Source organism: Lampetra planeri, chromosome 1 (assembly GCF_965212315.1).
Source record: "Lampetra planeri chromosome 1, kcLamPlan1.2.h2, whole genome shotgun sequence".
NCBI lineage: Eukaryota > Metazoa > Chordata > Hyperoartia > Petromyzontiformes > Petromyzontidae > Lampetra > Lampetra planeri.
In genome coordinates, this window is record NC_136107.1 from 852,691 (window position 1) to 877,414 (window position 24,724).

Below are 24,724 nucleotides of genomic sequence, written 5' to 3' on the forward strand. Positions count from 1 at the left end.
TTGTTGGTTCCGTGATCACCGTCTCGACTGCCTGTGCCGTGTGGGTAACTCGCTTGCATCGACTCGCTCCGTCTCATTTGTATGCTGTTGTCATGTTCCGTTGTCTGTCCTGTCTCATGTTCTGCTTTGTACTCTCCTCTGTACCTTTTGTCGTCGGTATTATTTCTCGTCTGTGTCGTTTATTCTCGATGTCTCTCACTGGTCTCGTCTGTCCCGTCTGTAGTCTTGTTGTCTCGTTTGAACTCCCTCTCTCTCTCTCTGTCCCATCGTCTACGCTGCTTCGCCTGGACCATCTCAATACTTCCACTGAGCAGGAATAAGCCAACAGCTCCATCAGCACACAGCGCGCACAGCTGATGTCCATCCCGCGGCGCACGGCGATGCTGATGATGATGTACAATAATATCGCGATGGGCAGCTGAATCGATGTTCCTCCACGATTCGTTGCGGAATGACGATCATAATGATGCTGCTGCTGTAGCTGCCGAGGCAAACTCCCGAGGCGCAGCAGCAGCGGGGGTGGGGGGGGGGTGCGGCGGGGGGCGGCTAAACCGGGCGGCGAGGGGTCTGGCCCCAGACCCCCCTGGCCGCCAGGGGGGTCCGCACCGCGCAGCCTCCAAAATAGCGCGGAGCTGACAGCGCTCGAGCGAAGGGCGCGCGACAGGTGCGGGCCGTGCGGGGTGCGGGGTGCCATCCGTGGTGACATCGCGGCCCGGCGCGCACCAACATCAACAGCCCTTCAAGGGGCGGCCAGTCACCTTTGGAAAGTTCCCTCCCTCCCTCCGAAGCCCGCTCCCAGCGATGGGAAATGACGCACGATCGGCTGGGTGCAGAATACGAACAATCGCGACGTTTTAATGGTGTGGCGCAAGTGGCACGAAGCGCGGTTCGAGTGGTCGCTGGGTGCTGGGAACCAAAGGGGGCGCCCTTCCCACGACCCCCACCCCCCTCGTGGCCCGGCGCCTGCTGGCCCCCTCTGGGTCTGTGGGCCCCGGTGCAGTGTCGCAGTTGCACCGCCTGCACACTCGAGAGGCACGCCGCTGAGTTGCGGGCCCGGCGTGAGACGCGGTGCCTCAGGTCTCCTCAATCACCCCGGTGTCACACGCGGACGCGGCTCCCTAGCACACTCATTGTGCAGCGTGCTGTACCTTCGTGTGCTTTGTTTACATAGTTAGGCCTATTGTTGCCTTTATGAGCCATGTTTACCCATCGAAAGCCTCGCTGGATGCTCGCTATGCATAATCCCCTTTCTGGGGGGTGCGAGACATGCACAGATTTTTTTTATAATTTAGAAGGTAAATAATCGAAAATACAAATTTTATCACGGGCACGTAAGTTACAACTACTTTGTTTCACCAAACCCTCTGTAGTCATTAACATTGCACATTTGTTTAGCGATCGAGAACCAGCGGGTTAAACCCAGAGCGCTGCTGCTGCTGCATGTGGATGTTTGTCCAACAGCGGTGCGCGAAGTTTGGTTCCGCGATGCGAGGACCTCGCAAGGACCCGGGGGGTAAAACCCAGCCTCGAACCCAGCGGTGGTGCCCCCCAATGTCCCTCGTCCCAGGATCGCACCGACCCCCCTTTTCCTGCTCAACGCAAACCCCTCCCGCGCCACCCGAGATGCGACAAACATCAGACGACATCAGACACGCGTTAGATTCGCCAGGGGCCTCCCGATCGCCCACCCCCTTTCCACTTTTAATAAATCACTGCAAATCAAGAACTCGGCGAATAAAAATAATCATCATCATCATCATCAGAGAGGTTCCGCGCTGGCCTTTTTTTACATTCCACGGTCGCGTCGCAAATTCCCAAACAGACGACCCTCCCCGGGATTTGCCGCACGCGCGTGGCAGGGTCAGCGGGGCCGCCACTGCGGGCACGAGGCCACGCGGCCACACGACGCTCGCTCCACCTGCGACCAACACTCGACGCCGTCGTACGTGGCCCTTGCTGGTGGGTGCGAGGTTGGCCTGCGCCCACCCCCCCCCCCCCCCGGCCACAAGCGACGTGGGCATCGCAGAACGAGACAATGCACAGCGACGCCTCGGTGGTTATCTGCTGCTGTTGCGTTGGGGCTGTTTGACCATGAACTCAACTCTTGCCGGGTTGGCGATAGGGGACTGGGAGAGGGAGTACGCGGGCAGGACCGGTTGAGAGTGTGGGGAGGGTGGGCATGGTTATCGATCGTGGGGGTGGGGTGGTGGTTATGGTTGTTATCGATCCCTCCTCCCCTGCATGCATTCCCTCTCGCGTGCGCGTGTTTCGACTAAACACTGAGTGGACCGCGAGTCGGGCTGGTTCATCGAGGTGCCGTCCTAGAGCCGTTGCAGGTCTAGGCTGGTCCGCTCCAATTCGAGCGCAACAGTCGCCAGCAACCGTCGCCGGCAAAGCAATTCAACTCCGGCGACTCGTTCGGGCGGGAGCATTCGCTAAACGTCCGCTCCAGATTGCTCGCGACAATCGCCCGATTGTGGATGGGGGGGGGGGGTTGCCCCTTGCCACCACCACGGTTTATCCCGCGTGGTCTAAAATGCGTGCGACTCGAGCGATCATTATCATCCACACTAGAGGGGGGGGGGGGTTGTTTGTTTTGGGTTAGATCGCGTAATTAAAACAAACATGATGCGAGTTGTAATTACTGGCGACACGTCGTACTCAACATTGTAAGTGTCGTGCATTTGCCCTCCCAACAACACGCCCGTGTGCCGTGCTCGCAACGACATCGGCACCCCGTGTGCTCTTTACGCGACAAAACATTTCGCCGATTGACATTCGCGTGCGGGTGTCGTGGCGGCAGTAACGGCACGACGCCGATGTTAGCCGCCGGTGTTGGGGGTACTTGGCGGCGAGAGCCAATCTCTACCTTGCGATGCAATGACCGTAAGTCGCGCAGTCGTTCGTGCCGCGCCGGCGGAGTTGCTTGCAACGCAGGTGTAGCTGCCCGAGTCGCCCGGTTGACAGTCGCGTATCCAGAGGCAACCGTACTCCTCCTCCTCCAGGCTCGCCCCATGGCCACCGCCGCCGCCCACGGGCGCGTTGTCTTTGTGCCACGCGAGTTGCGGCCGTGGGTTGCCGGTGACGGTCACCCGCAACTTAATGTCGCAGCCGGCGCCGATGGCCGAGCTGCGCAGGCTGCGGAGGAACGAGGGTGGCTGGGGCCGTTCCTCTGGCGGGATTAGGTTCGACTCCCCCACCACCACCACCTGCTGCTGCTGTTGTTGTTGTTGTTGCATGGAAGCCTGGGCGCCGTTGCTGGTCGGTACCAGCTGATCTTGCTCGGGGTACGCCTGCAGCTGTTGCTGCTGTTGCTGCTGCTGCTGTACCCGTGGTCGCTTCGCAGGGAGGCTCGGGCTAGCGGAGGAGCCGGGACGCTCCGGGGGAGCTCCTCCCGCCTCGCCCCCCCGTCTCGACGCGAGTGAGGAGGAGGATTCTTCTTGCATCTCGCCGGCTCTTCTTGTAAGTTGTCGCTACGTCTCGCTAACACGAACTTTTCTCTCTCTCTCTCTCGTGTGTGTGTGTGGACAGTCGCCGGCCCTGGATGTCGCGTTTTCATGGACTCGTTCAGAGGCGATAACCAACTGCAGTTTACAACAAACAAAGAGCGACCTCGGGGTAACGCGTGCCCGTTGCTTTCAATAACTCCGCGTGATTTTTTTTCTTTCTGGGTACAAAATAATTAAAACAATAAAAATGTATTACAGATTTACGATTTGCTACCCGGGCTACACAGAACACCGCAACAAAATCACGCGACGCACAACGCAAATCTGCACCATGGAAAAAAAACAAAACGGCGAAGCCACTTCTACGACTCGCGCGGAGGCTTTTCCATGGCGAAGCCTCCGCCGCTGCCCACGCGAGTGCCGCTGGTGGCCCGCTACTCGCTGGGCGGGGGCTCGGGCTGCCCGCTATTTTTAGCCGAGCCTCGTAAGCCCCGGCCAGTGTCAAATTGCAGCGTGATCGTCTTCCCGACTGTTCCGCTGACGCCCGACGAGCTGCGCTGCCCTCCGCCGTGGGACACCCAGGCATGCACCTCCGAGAGGTGAGTCGAACCTCCTCCTCCTTCCTCCGCCGCCGCCGCTTCCGAGATGAGGAGCGGCTCGGGCGTCCCGACCGCCGCTGTTGTCACGAGCGCCGGTGACCGCTCCTGGGGCTCGCTGCTCGCGAGGGCCAAGTCCTGCAGGCTGCTCGAGTTGTCCGAGTTCACCTTGTGCAGCTGGTCGGTCGACTTGGAGCGCCGCTTCTGACGGTCCGAGGACGAGAGCTTCTTTGAGCCCTTCGCTCGGGGAGTCTTCTTCACCCTGACCTCGATGACCTCTTCCACCTCGAACCAGTTTTCTTTCTGCGCATCGCTCGCCTCCTGCCGCGCCGGGCCCTGCCCGGACGCGACCTCCGCCGATTCGGTCACCGTCTGCGGCATTTCCGCCGCCCGCTTTGGCCGGAGGGCCTCTGCTTGGGCCGCGGTCGCCGCCGCGGCCGCCGGCGGGCGCGACGCTTCCTCCGCTGCCTCGAGGGCTCCCTCCGTGGGCCGGCACTGGCCGAGCCGTATGCCCTCGGGGCCGCCTCCCTGGGCTCCGCTGGGCGCTGTCCGAGGCTGCGGGGCTGCCAGCGCCACCAGCGGAGAGGGCGTCCGAGCTGCCGGTGCCGGACGCCGCTTGAGCCTGGGGCTCTTGACGATGGTCGTGATGGTCTCCTCGCTGTCAGTGCACACGGGGGAACCGGACCAGTGACGTTCGTCGCATCGTCGTTTTATTCCAGGCACGCGATTATAAAACAGCTCCCTTCCCAAACTCTGATTCTGCAGAACCACCACGGTGCTGTATATTGTGCAATGATTTAAAAGCAGCCCACACAACGAAATGGCGCGAGTAGAGATGTACATTGCCTCTGTTTTCTGGGATTTCTGACACGAGTTCAAAGCTTTGTTTAAAATAATACACAAAGTCAGGGGCAAGTGCGCCATGATAGCCTTCCGGTGACATCAACACATTGTTCTGCAGTGCCTCGCAGAGTCTGGCCATCATAACTCGTTAATTAAAGTCTTAGTTATTAAACAAGTTTAAAACTAGTTGTCCGATAGTCAGGGACACGCAGCCAAAGTTAGCCATTGCCTCCCCGTGACGTCGCCATCCCTCGTGACCTTGCGATGCCACAGTCGCTCGCTCCTACACACACAGCTGACTCAAGCAGTGCTGGCAGTGGTTGTATTTTGTATTCATTCACCAGTGTCATCGTCCATCTGTCATCATCCCTTCGAGTAATGTGTCCTGCCCAAGTCATGAGGCACAGTGAGTGCAGTTCGGGAAGTTCAAATTCAGAGAAATCCCAAGCGTGCAATCGAACGAAAGCCTGTCACGAAATATGAGAATAGGTTTTCCCCTTTTTTCTGGCAACAAAACAGGTGTTGAGATGTCAAAACACCAAACTGAAACCTTTTACAAAGAATCATGTCTGCATTAACCACAATACTTGTGGTCAGAATGCACGTCGTGACATTCTACCCAATTACATGATCAAATCAAGTGATACCACGTGCTGTGCCTTTGAATATTCCATCAGCAAATCTCCCGAACGCGAGCGGTGATTGCTTGCGAACTTTGTGTTGTGACGGGAAATGTTCGCCACTGCAAGAACAAAGTCAACTCACATGATCACCGTCTTCTTGGGCAATCTGGTCTCCTGTTCGGTTACTGTGGGAGAACAGCAAGAGAGCACAATTAGTAAAATACCATCTTTGAGAGTGAGTCTTCAAAACTGTGCACTCATTATACAGGGTGCTTCAAAAAATGTTAACATATATATGGGACTATCGTTCTTAATGGAAAAAGAACTGATAATACACTGTAACATGATAACAGATGTTTGTTAATAGCTTCCACTTGTTAGCCAGCATTGTCAACACATGCCTGGAATCTTCTCCCGGTGGTCTCCAGAGCCCCGGAGGCACATTTCACGTGGTGTTGTTGCAAATGCTAAGGAGTGCTACCATTTTTTTGAAGCATCCTGTAAATAGTAAGAGCTAGAAGCTACAGCATCTGTATAAACGTCTCCCTTCGCTGAGTCTCAAGCTTCCTTTTTAGGAGAGTCCTGCCTGTGGTGTTTGACTCATGCCTCTGTTGAGAAAGAGGAACCTGAAGTATCTAAGAAAACCAATTCCTACTTCACATTTGTGTTTATGAAGCAGGTAGCAATGCATAAAATATTACTTTACTTGCGAATTGTGTATTGGTTCGCGTGATTACAATTTCTGTAAATTATTTGCATTTAAGCTGATGACATAGAAATGACGACAAAGGACGCGGGGACAATGATACGAGGAGAATCAACGATTGTGACAATTCATTGATTTTCAGGCAGAGGAGAGTGAAAATAAAATTGTGACTTCCCCAGCGTGATCCCGATTGTGCTCTCGCTACCCAGTCACGAATCGAATAATCCATTCAGAACTGTCCATTCGAGAATGGCCCGCAGAAGCGGATATCACAGAACTAATCTTGATTTGAAGCTTTCGTGACTGCAGGAATCCATACTCTCTGGTTCTTTCGGTAAAGTCACGTGGGTAAAAAAAATAATTAAACAAAACACGACGTTTCGGTCGCAACACAAGCGGCCGTCTTCATCTACGCGACTTTACCGAAGGAACCAGAGAGTATCACAGAACTACTTCTGAGAGCCCTTCGCGTGGCTTCTAATCCACACACTCGGGGTCATCACTTCCTGTGGGGATTCGGAAGTGGCCGCTGAACGCCCCAATGGCGCCGCGTGCTCAACATTCAGAGAGCGGCCCCCGTGTGCGTGGAGCCTTCGGGGAGGGAGGGGGGGGGAGGGAGGTGGCCTCACCCTCCACCAGCACGGCCTGGCTGGCACCGGCAGCCCGCACGGGCACAGGCACGTAAAGCTCCGCCGAGTCCCTTGCCTCGCCCGCCGCGTTCACCAGCTGGGGGCAACGGAGAGAACACCACCATCACCACCACCACCACCACCACGACGACGACCTCGTTCACTTCGCTCGTTCTCACTGACCAACGGCAACGGGGAACGTGGCCGAGCCACTCGGCCTGAGCGGTTCCCTCTGTTGGAGACGGCACAGCAGCTACATTGTTATCGAGTCCCATAAATGATGGAGAAATGTAAAATTGCAGTATCGAAGCTTGACGTGCTGATGCTGCGCTCGTGTTGGTCTTCAACCTCACAAACGTTTACACAACCACAATTAATGTGTCAATTGGTGACATCTACGCTTAATGAACCATTGCTTGCGATTCCACAGCCACAGAGCATTCAACACAACCTTTGTCATCGGCTAGGGAAACGGTCGACAAAGATGGACGGGCAGCATTGTGAATGTAACTGGGAAGTCATTGTGCCAGTCAACGCTACAGCGAAGAATCGCAGAGAGTGGACGAGCTTCACCGTCAACGTCACCGACACTCGGCGATGAGCAGAACAACAAACGACAGAGCGAGAGCCGTGAGCACAAATACTCTCACTGGAACCCTCGGCTTACGAACTCTGGCAAGGCGAAGGGGAGATTGCACTCCTGTGGGTGAGCACGCCACCGCCAGTCGCTCACCAGGCAGGTGTATTTGCCCGCGTCGGCCTTGCTCGCCCGCTGCACGGTGAGGCTGAGGCGGCCGCGCTCCTCATCGCTCTGGGTTCGTAGCCGCTCGTCGCCACCGCACACCTCCTCGCCATCCTTGAACCACCTGCACGCCAACCCCCCCACCCCGCGGCGATGTTTACACGAAGATTAATTTATCCGCCGCTGAATAAAAGGCCTTTCCATGCCGTTCCAGTCACGCTGGTTGTTTGACCGTACTTCACCACACCGGTTCAGTACGAGTCGGCGAAGGAGCGGGTTTCGGACATCACTCATTACCAAAGGGCGAGATGCTTGAGTGCAGTTAGATGAGGTGTTATTACGGATTCGTGCGTTTCAGAATGCAATCTCGTGCACACAATTGGTGAAGCATTGCTATTCTGTTATCTCAGCGTAGCGGGTGAAACTATTCACATCACCTGGCGAGCGGGAAGGGCTCCCCCGTGACCTGGCAGCTAAAGTGGACGTCCTCGCCCTCCTCCAGCGCAGCACTGCTCAGCGGCGTCTTGAAACGGGGAGGCACTGTCGGGGCGGCAGGGGGCGGCGGGGAGAGACGGCGGGGTCACAGCGAGCTAGCGAGCGCGCGGACACACCGCGTCGGCGCGTCTGGCGTACGTGAATCCAGGAGCGATGGGAGTGTGGGCCTGGGAAGTGTTCGGGTGCACGTGGGTCGGAGCGCGTGTGGATGAGGGCGTATCGAGGTCTGACGTCAATTTGAGGTCGGGCGGTTCATCTCATCTGCCAGCCATCTGCCAGCGAGCCTTTCCACACTTCACGCGGCCTCAAAGTACACCCAGCCTGGCGAAGCGCTATATGGCGACGTCACCGCCACTTTGGTGGGGAACGGCGGTTGTCGTCGTTCTGAATCTACTGGTCACCGAGGGGCGTGGGCGTTCCCGGCTCACCGAGCACGTTCAGGCGGGCGGTGGAGCGCGCCGTGCCGGCGGGGCTGTTGGCGACGCAGCTGTAGTGACCGGCGTCGGAGGCACACACGCGGATCACGAGCAGCCGGCAGCCACGCCGCTCGTCCTCGTTCAGCGAGAGGCGGTCCTCCATCTCCAGTGGCCGCTCGTCTGTGCAGTGCACGCACACGTACGTACGCACGCACACACACACGTACACGCACGCGCACACATGCACGCACAGGGTGGAGGGTGGGGGGTCAAGGTGGCCGGTCAGCGACGGCTGCAACAACTTGGAGGGTCCCTCTGTACCAACACGACCCGTTCGATCGCTACGCCGCTTCACTTGATTCTCGTTTCACCTCCGAATGGGTGAAACGTCACGAGATTTGGCCGGCAGTGAGCAGCAGCGGTGTATACGCTCTCGTTCGTTCTCTCTCTCTCGCTCGGTTGCTCAGCAATGTGGAGGAGATGCAGTCGGCGCGGCGAGGAGTTGACGGGAGTTGTTGGGGCTGTGCGTTACCTCGGTGCCAGGTGATGACCGGTCTGGGCGAACCCGACACGCGGCACTGCAGGGTGGCGATGTCGCCCGCCCGCGCCGTGCAGTCCGACAGCGGCTCCACGAACTCGGGCGGCGCTGCGCACGTCACCCACACAGCACACGCGTCGCTCGTTGTCACGCGTCGCTCCTTCACACGCGTCGCTCGTTGTCACGCGTCGCTCGTTGTCACGCGTCGCTCATTCACACGCGTCGCTCGTTCTCGCGCGTCGCTCGTTCTCACGCGTCGCTCATTCTTACGCGTCGCTCGTTCTCGTGCGGATTCTTTCAGGGCCTTCGTTTCCAGAGCTCAGCCTGGATTTTCCTATCTATCTATACGACAACTTCATAGAGATGGATCTCTTTGTCGTTTGTAAGGAATGATGTCATCGTTTACGGGAAGATACGTTGCTAGTTTGTATGATGTGAGGATTATCGTGATATCAGTTTCACATCACTTTTTTATGTCTATTGCCTCTTTAGTGTGGTTTGTTTGTGCTTTGTTGTACTACCAGTACAAACAGAGGTTAGTTTAAATGTGGCTGCCATTTAACACTCGTGACGCACGTGCTACCAGTTACACAGGAAACGGTGACATCCTAGAACCGCTGTGCGGTCAATTATTACTGTATTTAGAACAGTAATTATGTCCGTTATTTAATTAACATATTGTCAGAAAATCTAGTAAATTACAAATTAAAAGGAGCAACGATGATGCAAATATTTTTGCGGAATCGGACGGAACGATTCTCGCGTACGATACATGCCGTGGCTTGGCCGTGTCACGTGACCCCGGCACGAGCGCGTGCGTGGCGCGTGGGGGCACGTGCGTGCGATGGGGGCGCGTGCGTGGCGCGTGGGGGTACGTGCGTGCGATGCGTACTCCAGGCCTCCGGCGTCTCCTGCACGTGCCGCTCGATTCCGCGCTGGAGGTGCTGCAGCTCCAGCAGCCAGGCCTGCTTCTGCGCGGGGCTACGGGCCCGCAGCGTCAGCTTCTCGAGGCCGCTCTCGCGCTCGTCCCACAGCTCCAAGGTCCGCTCGTCCGTCTCTGCCGCGCTGCTCACCTCCACGTCGCTCAGCTGCGGGACACGGCGGGGGGGAGAGACGAGGGGGGGGGGGTCATCGATGGCAAACGCAACGCAAGAGACGTTGACAGAGTGGTCACGATCCAGACGAATAAAGTCACGGGGGTCCTGCCCACACCGGATGTAACTAACGGTCATTGAAAGCAAGTTACATGTACAGCCCCTAAATCCACTGCTGGATGAGTACATCCCTGTGCTGCGCAGGATGTCTGACCATACTTCACCACTCTGGTCAGTGTGGGTTGGTGAAGGCGGAAAGGACAGATGTCGGATCATAGTAAATACAGGAATGGATTTGCTGAACGTATTCCCACAGCAGCCTATAGCACCTGGTCTATGCACGGTGGTGGTCGCCCATCCAAGCACTATCCAGGCTCCACCATGCTTAGCTTGCGAGGTCTTGACGAGACCAGGACCATTCCGGAGGACTTGGTCACGGTCATTAAAAAGCACACAACTGTAAATCGCGCAAAAGTAAATCCCAGGCCCCCACATCGTGCCGGCGAGCTGTGCGGCGTCTCACCGGCAGGTTGTGGCGGCACAGGAAGACGATGGAGTCCGTGCCGCTGCCGCGCTGCGGCTTGCAGATGAGCAGGCGCGTGGGGAAGAGGAAGAGGTGTCGCACTCGACCCCTCCAGGAGGCGCGCGGGCTCGGCCGCCCCTCCCACACCACAAACGTGTCCTGCGGGCGCGACCGCGTGCACACAAAGACAAAGAGCCTCGTATAGCCTTGCACGGGGACTGTTGGGCGATAAGGACGCTGTTAGCGAGCGCCTCGTACACAGATGTGCGCGACCGCGTGCACACGGCGACACGGACCGGCCCGCAATAAACAAACACGACGGGAAGCGCAGCGGAGCCACCTGTTGCCCCGACACCTCTGGCTTCTAAGACGTCACTCAAGACTTTCTGGAATTTGTAAAACGTCCCTCAAGCTGGGGCGTGCAGCTGAAAATAGCGTGCTCAGCTGACCTTCTTGAGGGCGCTCATTAAGGCGCCAATGCTAAAGGGCACCCGTAAGCTTCTCGGCGCACGCACCGTGCGGACGTTACTCTGGACTTGGCCACCCCCTAACCCCTTACACGTGGTCCCGCTGACGGCTCTGCCTCCCCGCTTCATTATCATTATTTACAGCCTTTGTCAAAACACTGTTCGACGGCGGCCTCCTCGCCCTGTGTCGGTGATGAGCGTTGCTTGACCATTCTTCTCCACGCTGGTCAGGGCGAGTTGACGAAAGGGCTGGGGGTTGCGTGGTGGGGAAGCGGGGGGCAAGGCCGCAAGCCCAGTTCAGATACCACTCGCCACTGATGTTAGCCGTGGCTAGGAATCGAACTCAAGTCGTGTGCTAGCCAGTGACGCCCCTCCGAGCGTACCAATCATGACGTTGGTTTATCAACAAATAAACGTTTTAAAAATTTTGACATCCCGCTGTCGCTGTGGGTGGGCGACGTGCCTGCCGGACGAGCGGCCCCAGGTCCGGCAGGTCGCTGGGCGCCCCCTCCATCATGGAGAGGTGCATCTGGTCCTCGGCACGGCGCGGCACCGCGGCCACCAGCGCGTAGGCCTCCTGGAGCTGTGCGCAGTCGCCCCCCCGGTCGGCTCTCCGCCTGATCAGCTCCTGTGGCACATGGGCGTCACGTGACCTCCTCCGCTTGTCATACGTTATTGGGTTTTCCACGTACATTGCGGTGGTGGCAAAGGGGGACGCTGTCGTGTTTAAAAAAAAAATAATCCAATCTGTGCGTGTACTGTGAATACGTGAGCGCGTGTGTGTGTGTTGATCTGTGTGCGTGTGTGCTGCATGTGTTGACCCGTGTGTGTGCGTGCTTGCCAGAGGTGGAACATTTTGTGGATGGCTCTTCGCCCCCAGCGTAGGGACGTGCAACGCTTCCTCTACCGGCTCAGGGCTCTTAAAGGCGATGAGCACAAGTATCATTGCTCATTTGAGCAGGAAATAACTTTGATTCTTATTTTTACTCCACATCTTGCGGTTACCCACGACAGACCGGCAGCAGACGCCTCCCCGATGCATCCCACGTGCACACAGACGGAGGGCCGTGCTGCTCTCCCCCTCACCCTGAGCGATGACTGGTAGGCCCCGAGCTGGCCCAGCGGCAGGTCCAGGTACTCCTGCACGGAGCGGAGCGGCCGCGCCGGGCTCGGCCCCTCCTGCAGGGCCTCCTCGTACCTCTGCGAGGGGGCAGTCGGTCGCGCACAAAGCGCCGTCGACATCACTTGGGTGTTTTTTTGTTATTTAATAAGCGATTGAAAGGGCACTCGTCAACTCTGAGCGGGGGTTCAAAGCGAACGCTGTCGGCAACGCTGCTACCGTGGCACACGCAGCGTCGCTCTGCTCCCGCTTGTGTTTGATAATTATAAAACGAGACTCCCTTCTCCAAATCTGTGGATGGACTTAAATAATGAGATGATTCGAAGGTATGAACGTACGCTCTTTGTATTTCAAATGTTATCGTCGGCGTTTCGCAATTTACAAGCGCACGCAGTTATTCAGACACGATGATGCACTGCAGTAGCCGCGCGCACTTCCTTTCCAGCTACGTTATTTGGAAGTTAAGAATTATCGCTCAAGGATAAATTTGCACCGCATCATCTGTGTCATCGCAAGCCAGCAGGCAACCGTACACGATTCTGAAACTTTACCTCGTGCCTCGTAAAGCGATCAACTGCACACGCCAGTCAAAACGAGGATGAGCGCAGTTTGACCGATGCAAGGCCCGAGTCTCCCGGGAGGATTTAAAACGATTCATCGATTGACCCGTACGCTCAGAATAGACACATTGTGTGATGTGAGGTAGACTCGGTTGTAAATTAGTTTTTTTTTCTAAATAATACGCAAATGTATGTGAATGTATTTCATTGCAAAAATAACAAATGAGACGCAGCAAACGAGACAGAATGTATCAGATAGAACAAAACAAAACAGACGACATAAACGATATCGTACAGAAGAGACTAAAAGAGAAATTGATTCTTGGATCCGTCGGGGGTTGGCGGTCCTGCGGATGGATCGTCACGTGTTCCTCACCTCAAACGCAGCCTGCGTGGGGCCGCTCATGAGCAGCACATCAGCCCTGGGCTTTCCGTACAGGAACTGCACGTGGCGGTCAAACTCGTGGCGGCTCTGCAGCACGGCACGCGCCACGTCCGTGTCGTCCTGGCACGAGCGCAGGCGCGGGAGCAGCACCCTGGCCAGCGACGATGCGGGCAGCACAGGAGGGGGAGGAGGAGGAGGCCGAGGGGCAGGCAGACAGTGGTGGTTACCATCCCCGCGTCGAATAATGAGAACGGGGTTGGGGGGAGCGAGCCTATGGATACAGCCCACGAATTCATTTCACAACGGCCACGGCCATGTGATACTTCGCGACATCTTCACGGCACCAACCGAGCACTAGAGGGGAATATATTCACCCTGGCAACGCCGCTCTGAGTCTAACGTTAGCGCCGCTCACTCACTTATTGTCAGCCGCAAGGGGCTCTTTAAGCTCAGCGGACGACGCGTGCGCATTATTTTATTTTCTGAGTTGTTATTGGGTAACACTCATTTGCGCATTAACGCTGTGGTTGGTGCCAAAGGTACTGAAAATCTTATTTGGCCCCGAGTAGGGAAATGGTTTCCCCCACCCCCTGCGTTAGAGAGTCACCGTGCGGGCGAGCGCAACCGCGGGATGCCCTTACCGGCTGTGGAAGTGCATCAGGTCCGGCAGGTTGCGGAAGATGACGTCTCTCTGCGAGTCGACGAGGCCGGGCGCCGTCTCCACGTGGCGCGCGTGGTGCGACGTCACAAACTCCAGGTCGCGCACGAACGCCTCCTCCGACGCCACCAGCTCGCCCAGCAGCGCCCTGTCGCACGGAAAGCCTGCTACAGGAAGCGGCTTCGGGAGCAGGATTTTTTGTTTGCGTGCCGCAAGCTCACCTTTGCGAACGTGGCTACGTTTGCGCGTTGGTCTTACAGACTTACAGGGTAATTTCCATCTCTAGGGGGAATCGAGATTGCAGTGGATTGGATGTATGCTACATTGGCATTTGGAAGTGCACTTCTCGTTGTAAAATGATCAGGTGTATTCATATCGTAGACATTCAGTCAGACGTGACAGTCTAGGCTCTACCCTAACTTGTTTGTTCGGCTGTTGAATGATTTATTGCCTTTTCGCCGCAGTACATTATGGGATCGCGCTTTTTGTGGAAATGTTTTCTGTTAACAAATTATTTTACAAAACAAGAGTATGTACACAAACCTGTCAACCCCTTAGTGCCCTACCTTATTACAGACCAATTCAGACCTTATTGGTCACCCCGTGGCCCTTATAAATCTCCACGTTCATCCTACAAAGTCCCATCACAAGGGAGAAACACAAACAAATAAGCAATTTGTTTTAGCCCCGTATTGAAACGGCTGAACGCCGTATGGACCTGGAGACTAAATTTCCCTGCACAAGAATCCGGGTAAACCGTATGGGTTGACAGGCATGTGTACATGTGAGTGTGAGTTTGGGAGTGGGGAATGCACAAAGCAGTGGCCTTTTAAAGTTTAAAAACATACTGAAAATGCCTCTGGTCCTCTTCTGGTGACAACGCCTTCAGCGATTCATCTTCTCTCTGCCGTTGTGCATCCATAGGGAAATCCTGGGGGAAACAAAGTGTGTTGGTATTCAACTCATTTATTCCTGAAAAGAATTTATGTAGAAGTGCTTTAGGTGTGTCTTAGTTTCTTGTCTTTCCTCCCGCACCTCTGATTAGCAAGGTTGGCTATGTACGGCGCGAAAGAAGTTCAACGTACATTCATACGTTCACACTTAAATTCAAAGAACACGCAAACGCGAGTGTTTTAAATTGACTTTGTGCTTTTACACATAGCGGCTGATAAAACCTGCAAAAGTTGCCGTGGCATAGTTGAAGATGAATGCAGCAACGTGCACCAAACTCAATTTAGCTTAAGCCCTATTTCGAGGCCTCAAATTTATGTTCTAATGACTTAACACAGCAAGCGCCTTTGTGAGTCAGCGAATTATTTTAATATCTCCATCTTCGAGGCTCTCCCATGTCCGGCTGGATTACGTTTGAGGGGGGCCCAGGGATGTTATCGTTTTGGGGGGGGGGGGGGTGGGAGTGGGGGGGCGGAGGGGGGGCACTTTTTCTTTATTCAGTTTCTCGCCTTGGCTGGTCCACCACAACCACCACTACCCATGCCTCACGCCAAACTCTCCATCGTCATTCCTCTCGGTTATTTCAGGTCCGGGTTTTTAAATGTGACGTACGGATTATAAAGCTACATCAAAGTTAAAATGAAGGAAACTCTTTAATGTCAGCACATAACTGGTAGTAATGAACGCAGTGATGCTGTGGTCTTAAATGTGCTCGAATGAGCGTCGGGGTTTATGCTAGTGCTACAGTATTGGGTTTGATCCGTCATGAAGCTCGACTCTCAGGGCACATCTTGGAGGTAGCTGCGTGCAGACAGCAGCAGCTGCGGGCTCTGGCGCAGGGGAGAGAGCGTTGGCGTGGTGCACTGGCCGTGGTGGCATCGACGGCTTTGGCCATGGTGACCCCTTGACCTCGGTCTTCAATATGAAGCTGTCCAACTCCGATATTAGGAAACCTTTCCGATATCAGGAAGCCACTGGAGCAATGCACTAGATTGAAAACTCATTTCTCTTAGAACTGCTTTTTGTGTTTAGTTTGTTGGCCTTCCCCCGCACCTCCAATTAGTGTGGTTGGCTACGTATGGTGCAAAAGAAGTTCAACATACACAAATACATATACATACATACACATATACAGGGTGTTTAAAATAAATGGACCCGATTTGAAATCGCTATATCTTTGCAACCACGAACCGCCCATGAATGAAACTCTTACCACTTGAAAGGGCGGGGCAGATTTTCAAATGATTACCACTCGATGCCTCTCCCAGCACACAAACAGCCCCTAGCCTCAGTCATTCGCAAGACACGCTGCCTCAACGTTGGATAAGTCGCACGGGACCCCAAGACTTGGCGCTACACTCTTGGCCCCCAAGATCCCCAGACATCATCACAGCCTGCGACTTTTTATTGTGGGGAGACGTCAAAGACCGAGGTGTTTTTGTGCCACCATTAGCGACTAATCTGGATGACCTCAAAAACAGAATCACGGCAGCGGTGACTTCAGTAGAAGAAGACACTTTGAGAGGCGTTTGGGCCGAATTCAACTATCGCCTCGATGTTGTCCGTACAGCAGGTGGAGGGCACATAGAGCATTTCTAAAATGGTTAGTAAAACGTGATAACTCATTAAACCGTTTGTAACTTTGTATGTAATTGTAACATGTTGCCATCGTGAAATATACTGCTTTGAAATTGGGCCGATCTCTTTGAAACACCCTGTATACATAGCGATATAAAAAAAAATTTTGGGGGGGGGGAGGTTGCCAGTGTGGGTGTCTCACCGGCGGACGCTTCTCCAGGAAGGCCGACGAGGCCCAGCCCTGGCGGAAGTCTTCCGTGACGCTCGGCCTGGTCCTCACGAGCCAGCGCAAAGGGTGAGCGCAGTCCAGAACCTCCACGTGCTGCCCCCTGCGCAGCGGCACCCACTCGGGCTCCTCGCCACTCGGGGCGACGTCTGAGGTCGCGACAAACTCATCCATGCCCTGGGGCAGAGTGGACAGAGGACGACGTGTGTGTGTATGTGTGTACGTAGGTTCAACTTCTTTCGCACCGTATGTAGCCGACCGTGCTAATTGGAGGTGCTGGACTTAGTTTATTCTTATGAGAAGGCTTTGAGAACATATGGACGTAATTTTTTGAAGAAGCTCATTGAATCTGTAGCGAAACGTCGGACATCATGCCAATGAACGTACTCTACAACGCGAACACGCATATGAGAGCCGTCGATTGGACTGTAAGAAAACTAAATAGAAGGGATTGACGGCCGACTGTCAAGATTAACAACCAAACAGCAGCAAAAGGAGAAAGCCCACTCGAGAAAGCTACCGTGGAGATGGAACAATGAAATCAGATCGTCCATTGGACCTGGATGGATTGTTGCATCGCGAGACCGTGAGAGATGGTGACGGCCTGGTGAGGCCTTCGTCCAGCAGTGGATCGATCGTAGCTGATGTTGAAATTCCACGATGGGGATTCGGCGGCTAAATTCGACGCGCGTAACATCGCATCGATTCACCGATTCAAATGCATGTAGGGACAGGTTATTATGATTCATATGCGCTGGATACCCACTGGTTCACGTGATGTAAAAATAACCATCGCTTCTTGAATGATAATTCAAGCCCGAGTCGTGACGAATCATCAAATCGCCAGCCGGACGAGCCGTCACGGGGCTAACAGATGCGGGAGGAAGGAATCCTCTGGCAGTGTCGCCTCGCGGCCCCTCGCCCCGCCAGCAGCTTTGTCCGCGAGCTGGGAGAGCCGTGACACTCTGCCCCTGTTTTATTTCAGTAAAACCGCCGCATTAAAGGGTGCAGATATAATTTTGCGTCGAGCCACGCGAGCGTTGCATGCAACAGCGTGGCTGCAGAACGTCGCACAGAGTAGCGGGCGCGATTGCACTCCGAACGTCACGCGTGGTGTTTGGTAACGGACAAAACACACGACGCGCACATTCAAAAAGAACACGTGGAGCAAGAGAACAGCATGTGCGTCCGAGAGAGGATAATTTCGACCAGCAACGAAAAGTGGGCTAGGGCAGAACGCGTCGCCGCGGCGGTCGGGGCGAGAGAATAACCACGGCGTGGCGGACAACGTCGGGGACGTGACAACAACGTCGCGTCGGCGCCGGCGGATTGTTGCATCGCAGGACTGTGTGAGCTTTGGAGCCACGGCTCGGGGAGGCCTTCGTCCAGCACGGCTGAAGATTGTGATGATGACGATGTCAGCGCACAATTTCTAAGTTAGTCCGGTTTTCCTACATTGTAAATAAACCCCAAGAGGAAGCGTCGTGAAGCAAGCACCGACGATGCTGGGGGACGGGGTGGGGGGGTGTGGGGGGAGGGGGGTGGGAGGCATGGTACCTCCATGGCCGCGTCGCCCTCGTCCGACTCGATGGGCGACTCCAGGATGCCGGAGGTGGGACGCGAGCGTCCGCGGCGCGGCGTCGTCAGCGGAGTTCGCTGATCGTCATCGCTGCCTTCGCCGCCAGGGACGCGCAGCGACACTGCTCGTGGCAAGCGGGTGGGGCGAGGGGGGGGGCACGAGGGGGGCCGGCACGCAGTACTCGGCTAAGTTTGGATTTGGCTTGGCCTGAACATTGGTGGCAGTGCGATAACGTACCGCAAAACAGGTGGTGCACCAGGACCTATCATTCCGTGAGCCTATAAATACGTCTGCTCCATGGCGATTAGTGAACTGCTTTGCTCACGTTTGCTTGAAAAGGGAATTGTTCTGCTTTGGTAAGAACACAACAGCACCGGTGTGTGCGGCAGTGAACCCTTTCCCGTTCCGAGACGTCTGCAAGTTGCAGGGCGGGGTCCCCTTCACCGCTGAATTTCGGAACGCGCAAGAGGTTGAGCTTTAAATTTATTTAAGAGAGGCATGGCGCTGTTTTTTTTAAGCACATTGTACTCACCGCAGAGAACGAGCGACACGACCGCACTTTACGGTTTAGCTGGCGCCAAACTGTGCCACAAGCCCTCCCGCATGGCCTTGTGGGAGCCTCGGTACCGATATTTTATTTTACATGTACGTCATTGGAATGGATCCGGAAGAAAAACTGAAAACGTACACGAATGTCATTGGAATGGGAAGGAGTAAAGTGCTACAAAACTGGGGACCATGCTTGGCCAAGGTGAATATCGGAACCGTTTTCAGGCCTTCCATACGTCAACTCAGCCTTAAATGAGCTCCTGGCACATGGTGTGTGAACATCGGCGCTTGGGAGACAAAGGTGGCCGGGCACAGTGCTGGCCAGACCACCTCTTCGTGCACTGTCCAAGACTTAAAAAGTGCTTACTAACAGCACTTGCCCCGGCATTCTATGTGGGCTACACGGGAACATTTGTTGTGGGATCTGGGACTACGTGGTGAAGGCCCCCACTCCCCACTGGTGCCGCCCCAGCTGTCCCGGCGGTCCCTGGGCCTCGTGGTTATCGCCGGTGCCGGGCCACACACAGGGGGCGCAGGGGGGGGATCTTTGTGGTTGTCAGATGGAGCGGCCGTCCAACCTTTGGAGAAGCGCGTGCAGACCATGTCGGAGATCTGTGCCGTGAGCCGGTGGATGAGCTCCTCGGTGAGCGACACGGTGCTGCCGCGCGACTCGCGCCCGTCCCTCTCGGGCACGGGCAGCTCGTCCCGACTCAGCGTGCCGTCTGCCTCCAGGACTGCGGAGCAAAGTGCGTGGTTACTTGGCAGAGTGGACACTCGGTGGATATTCAAATTCAACTTTGTGTCGCCAGGTCAGGGGTCCCCCCCGTTATTGCCAGCCCATGGGGCCGGCTCATGACTCGCAACTCCGATTAGCATGGTTGGCTACGTACGGTGCGATCGAAGTTGAACATACATTCATACCTTGCCAAGATTGCTAGAAAGGTAAAGGCGCAGCCCAGCAATTTCTTGCTCATGCCAATGCTGGCGGAAGGACCTCCATTTAAAAGGGCTCCCTTTAGAGTCCCTTTAGAGAATGTTAGGCCTACTCTTCCATGCAGGCCAAATGTCTTGGGAGGGGTGGCAGTATCCACACTCCACCCCACCGCACGTCTGGCAGTATCCACACTCCACCCCACCGCACGTCACCTGTCAATGGACTAACCCAGGGTGTCGCCGTTAATACTGCTGGCTGCACAGAGGATTTGACAAACTTGCCAATTGTTTTCAACTGCCGCACCGGGAGGTCGAACCGGCGACCTCTGGGTTGCAAGTCCGATGACCTCAACCTTACGCATGCACGGCAGCATCCCGTGAGCTCTCTTAATTCAGATACAAATTAAATTGTTATGCACCGTGCGGATCAGAGCGGCGGAGATAACGGACCGTGCTGCGCTGCTCGGGTTCGAAAGTGCGAGGCCTCCAACCCGGAGGTCAAACCCTCGCGCCGCGGCCAAGTGCTGCAATTTCAACCAAAGGGAGAATTCCCCGGGTTTCTCAGCGCCCAGGAAACGGGTTCGTTAATTCCAGAATCGGCAACCGCAGTTGACTCCGTGACGTCGTGAAACAGGGTCGTGTCGTGGGCCAAAGCTGGGGCCCGGCTGTCGGCTCCTCACGGTAGTCGTGTTCAGGCTCTGGCGGCTGCACCGAAATGTCCTCGAAGAACGGCCTGGGGAAAACAGGGGCGGGCAAGATGGAGTAAACACCCCCGTCACGTATTCTGCGCTTGGACGTGTTCATAAAATACGAAATGTTCCGATAGCAGCAGAGGTTCAGTTGTTGAGGCATGTAACTCAATACCTTTTCTCTCCTTCCGCGTGCTCTCTGGCGATGTCTTCCGGCAGGCTGAAAGAACGACACAAGGTTGTTTGTCATTCCCCATATGTCAACACAGTGCATGACATTTCTTTTTTAAATGGAGAAGAAAGCAAACATCATGGATGGAGGCAGGGGGATTTAAGAAACCTGCCCATTATATGTATACATCTATATTAACCTGCATATATATTGGTTTTATAAGTATGTTGGTTCACGCACGCACGCGCGCATGTATTTATACGTTGGTGCTGAACCTTCACCTATGCAGGTAGGAGCTGAGTCTTTCCTCCTGGGTTGTCGCCAGATCTTCGCTCTCCCCTTCGGCTTCACGTGCTGGAACAGCATGGGAGGAGTGGCCTTGAGTGCAATGAGCGCCGCTTGTGGCTGTTGGTGGCGTTGGCGGTGGCAGTGACATTGACGGCGGTGATGATGGTGGTGGAAGTAGTGGTGGTGACGATGGTGGGGGTGGTGGTGGCGGTGGCGGCGGTGGTGACGGTGGTGATGGTGACAGTAGTGGTGGTTACGGTGGCGGTGGTGGTGACGGTGATGACGTTGATGGTGGTAACGATGGTGGTGACGATGGTGGCGGTGGTGGTGACGGTGGTGGCGGTGGTGACGGTAGTGGCGGTGGTGGCGGCTGGAGGAGAGGAAGCAAGGGGACTCACGCCGCCGGACGTCCACGTAGGCCGTGCAGATGGCCTGCCCCACGGGGTTGGTGGCGATGACGGTGTAGTGGCCGGCGTGCTGCGGCGCCACCGCCTCCAGGGTGAGGCTGTGGCAGGCGCCCGCGCTCTCCAGGCGGAACCCTTCGCTCGTCTCCTTGATCCACGTCACGTCCTCCGCGGAGTCCTCCTTGAGCCACGTGACGTCGGGCGTTGGGGAGCCTGCTCGCACAGCACCACGATCGCACAATGCGTACGCAAGGGTATCGTTACTTCACGTGACGCGCGCTCACTCAGCCTATGTGCGTGAACTGCAGCAGTGTTGGCAATAGAGCCACACAGTTATTACCCTGTTAATTATAATAATATAAATAACTTTAATACGGTAGTAATGATTCCACGATGGCTACATCGCAGGACCGTGGGAGATGGTGATGGCATGGGGAGGCCTTCATCCTGCAGCGGTTGAGGATGAATATGAACAACTTCTATGTACGGTGCGAAATTAAGTTCAACATACATGTGTAAATGTTATTATTTAAAATACATAAATGTACATCTTTGTCATAAAAACTACATCAGTGCGATTCTTGCGCAGAGAAAGCAATTTGTTAAAGTCAGGCGGATGCGCGTGTTGATCGGCGTGAGCGGCGAAGCGGGATTGGCTGGTGCTCATCTCACCCTCTAACGTGATGGCCAGCGTCACGCTGCCTCCACGCGGCACGCGCTTGTTGCTGAATCTCTCCACGAACCGCGGCGGTGTCAACTTCTTTTGCTCACCTACAGACACGCACAAGACAGACCGGTACACAGACAAGTGTGCTCGCTGACACACAGGCGGACATACAGAGACCACAGTGACAGAAACTACGGCCTAGTCAGGCCCGCCGCGCAGGTGGCGCGCTTCAGAACCTTGCAGCACGAGGATCGCCGACGTGTAGACGCAACCGGCGGGGTTGCTGGCGCAGACGGTGTACTCTCCGCCGTCGTCCGCCGTCGGGAGGGCGATGGCGAGCGTGTGTTGCTCCCCGTCGCTGCGCAGCTGCAGCCGCTCGGAGCCCGGCAGCGGCTGCCCGTCCTTGAACCAGTAGACACGTGGGGCCGGCGAGCCTGCGCCGGGACACGTAACCATCTCGCTGTGCTCGCTCGTGCGAGCCGGCGCCACCGCTACCACCTCTACCGCCGCTGCCGCCACTGCTGATTCACCGCGGCACGCGGGAGCTCCACAGATGGCAGTCTGCTCTTAAATATCCTGCAGGATTGTGAGTGATGGTGAAAGCTTGTGGAGGCCTACATCCAGCTGTGGATCGATGATGGCTGACAATAATGATTTGTTGATATAGAGCGCTCAGAGGACTTCAAATCACATCTCAACCCATGACAATCAGGACGATGATTTTTAACGGGTAAATAACGGGTAAATTAATTATGCCTCTAAAATACGAGGCATACTTTTGAGTGACTCTTCTAAGATGTCTCACTAAGCTTCCTTTTCAAGGAGGGTGCTTCATTGCGACGTTTGACCGGTTCATCTCCCATCGGCGTGCTGCATTCAGGCCTTTGTATTGTAGGCGAAAGCGCTCTCATCACAAACACTTCCTCCACTGGCACACGCATCCTGAGTTTCACAGCAAAGGAATACAATAAAATGCACTTTGGATAGAAATATAAATTCATTTAATGGCCGGCAACTGTCAGACGGAATTACATAAAAGGTAATATTTAGTAATAAATTGTCTGATAAAAAAAGTCCATCCATTTGTTTGAGTCCAGACATAAGACCCTCCGGCTATCACTGAATGTTTCTTTTTTTTACGAATTCAGTTCACAAGTCCTCTTCCCTGGATCCCTCCTCTCCCTCCTCCCCTTCGCGCTAAAAATAAATCTCTCTGCTTTCCCACGGTCTCACAATGCACTTGTCTCCCTCCTTGCACAGAGACTTGCGATCACATACAGCCTCTTTACGAAGTCGAATTGCATCGTATCGCCTTGTAGATCGTGCGGAGTCACCTTTGACCCCAACGGACAGCAGCGTGCTCTCTGCCCCGGCCGCCACTTGGAGGTCGTGCAGCTCGTGCGTGAACTCGGGGGGCTCCTCCGGGACCGGCGTCTCCACCGCATCCTCAGCCTGGGCCCTGAGTTCACGAGCGCCGCGTGCGTGGACATCAGAGGCGTGGCACCGCGCGCTCGCTTCGGTGATCCCAGCCGTGCGCGGATGAATGCGGCGTCTATGTGCGGGGTGTGGCTCTCACCTGGGAACAGCTGCTTTCCGCGTGTCGCAGTCGGGGCTCAACACTGTGACGATAAAAGCAAGGATTATTAATATAAATACCGTAAAGCGAGACGCGATGCAGACCAACACAAACGTGCACACGCAGGCGCAGGGCAGCATCGCTCGTGAGCTACGGGTTCGCGGAATGAGCTCTGGACGTGGTGCGTGTGGAGCCCCACGGGTGCAGGCTGACATCCTATCCTCACGAGTCACATAGATGACAAATTTAACTCTGTTATTTTAGTTTCGTGCACAAACGCAGCAAGCGCACGGACGGTTGACGTCAAGTCCACCGTGCCACGGGCACCGCGAAAGTTACTCTCAGTGCGTTATCCTTTCTCAATAGTGTAGAGCACGGGTTGTAAACAATATATGGCGAGTGAAAGATCGTTAGCAGATCGAGGCGTACACGGAGCTCGGTGCGGCTGTAATTTCATGCACGTGAAAAGGACTCGCATCCCATTCGGGGGTTCACCTCCGGGATGAGGAAGACAAGTCCCCTCTGAAGTTAGATTCTGTTTTGGCAGCAAGACGGTGAACTTCCTGTAAACTCTGGCTCGGGATTAACATCCACCCCATAATTCTTGAATGAGTTAAATAACTCACGAAACTTACCTCGGTCCTAAAAATAACAGTCACGTTCTCGCATCTAACATTGACCGCCAACGGGAACACATCATTTATACATCAAAAAATAAACATACTTGGAATGCACAAATCGCACGACCCGTCCCGACATTGAAACGGGCGCCGTCGCGTGACGGAAGCAGTGGCCGCCCCCTGCTCTCCTCGGCCCGTGCCGTCTCACCGTCAACGACGAGGAGCTCGGCGCGGCTCGACGCCACGCCGGCCTCATTCTCCGCCACGCAGCGGTAAACGCCGGCGTCCCCGGCGCCGGTCGTGGTGAGCACTAGCTGCTGGCTGCCATCGTCGCCGTCGTTGATCATGTGGCGGTCGTCCTCTCGAAGTTGCAGATCTCCCTTGTACCAGGCGACGGAGGGCGCGGGCGAGCCCGTCACCACGCAGTCGAAGGACGCCGGGTACCCCTCCTCCACCGTGAGCCCCAGCAGGTGCTGCACGAACCGCGGCACTGCGGCAAGGGCACGGGACGGGGAGCGGATTACACATACGAGTAAAAGTCTGGGAGAAAAATCCTGAATGTTATAATTGGTACTACACGGCGCCCGCGTACGTCAGCAGAGCCAGAGACAACCAAACCGGCGCGAAGGCACGGAGAGCGCGAGCGTC

The 24,724-nt window shown here is 55.5% G+C and overlaps 2 protein-coding genes across 2 annotated transcripts in view; both read right to left on the reverse strand.

Annotated features, from left to right (window-relative positions):
• Positions 1 to 1,658: 1,658 nt before the first annotated feature.
• On the reverse strand, positions 1,659 to 3,867 carry LOC144721595 (uncharacterized). Its single transcript, XM_078599391.1, has one exon. It carries the CDS (start codon positions 3,444 to 3,446, stop codon positions 2,823 to 2,825), a length of 624 nt encoding a protein of 207 aa, XP_078455517.1. The 5' UTR covers positions 3,447 to 3,867; the 3' UTR covers positions 1,659 to 2,822.
• Positions 3,504 to 24,724, reverse strand: part of OBSCN (obscurin, cytoskeletal calmodulin and titin-interacting RhoGEF) — a 107,444-nt gene continuing 86,223 nt past the window's right edge. Inside the window, exons 58-83 of the mRNA XM_078599260.1 lie at positions 24,285 to 24,566; positions 23,457 to 23,499; positions 23,215 to 23,339; positions 22,117 to 22,314; positions 21,886 to 21,984; positions 21,208 to 21,426; positions 20,803 to 20,875; positions 20,525 to 20,569; positions 20,341 to 20,393; positions 19,306 to 19,461; positions 18,157 to 18,299; positions 16,576 to 16,776; positions 14,693 to 14,775; positions 13,828 to 13,992; positions 13,178 to 13,337; positions 12,208 to 12,321; positions 11,585 to 11,749; positions 10,655 to 10,813; positions 9,930 to 10,125; positions 9,032 to 9,145; positions 8,512 to 8,679; positions 8,026 to 8,128; positions 7,580 to 7,712; positions 6,847 to 6,943; positions 5,654 to 5,696; positions 3,504 to 4,703 (exon numbers count right to left, since the gene is read on the reverse strand). Coding sequence (XP_078455386.1) covers positions 3,884 to 4,703; positions 5,654 to 5,696; positions 6,847 to 6,943; positions 7,580 to 7,712; positions 8,026 to 8,128; positions 8,512 to 8,679; positions 9,032 to 9,145; positions 9,930 to 10,125; positions 10,655 to 10,813; positions 11,585 to 11,749; positions 12,208 to 12,321; positions 13,178 to 13,337; positions 13,828 to 13,992; positions 14,693 to 14,775; positions 16,576 to 16,776; positions 18,157 to 18,299; positions 19,306 to 19,461; positions 20,341 to 20,393; positions 20,525 to 20,569; positions 20,803 to 20,875; positions 21,208 to 21,426; positions 21,886 to 21,984; positions 22,117 to 22,314; positions 23,215 to 23,339; positions 23,457 to 23,499; positions 24,285 to 24,566 — 4,157 coding nt within the window. The 3' untranslated portion in view covers positions 3,504 to 3,883. The remainder of the gene's footprint in view (positions 4,704 to 5,653; positions 5,697 to 6,846; positions 6,944 to 7,579; positions 7,713 to 8,025; positions 8,129 to 8,511; positions 8,680 to 9,031; positions 9,146 to 9,929; positions 10,126 to 10,654; positions 10,814 to 11,584; positions 11,750 to 12,207; positions 12,322 to 13,177; positions 13,338 to 13,827; positions 13,993 to 14,692; positions 14,776 to 16,575; positions 16,777 to 18,156; positions 18,300 to 19,305; positions 19,462 to 20,340; positions 20,394 to 20,524; positions 20,570 to 20,802; positions 20,876 to 21,207; positions 21,427 to 21,885; positions 21,985 to 22,116; positions 22,315 to 23,214; positions 23,340 to 23,456; positions 23,500 to 24,284; positions 24,567 to 24,724) is intronic.

Excerpts from the sequence above, each read along its gene's own strand:
- LOC144721595 (XM_078599391.1), bottom strand. The coding sequence starts at position 3,446 with ATGCAAGAAGAATCCTCCTCCTCACTCGCGTCGAGACGGGGGGGCGAG.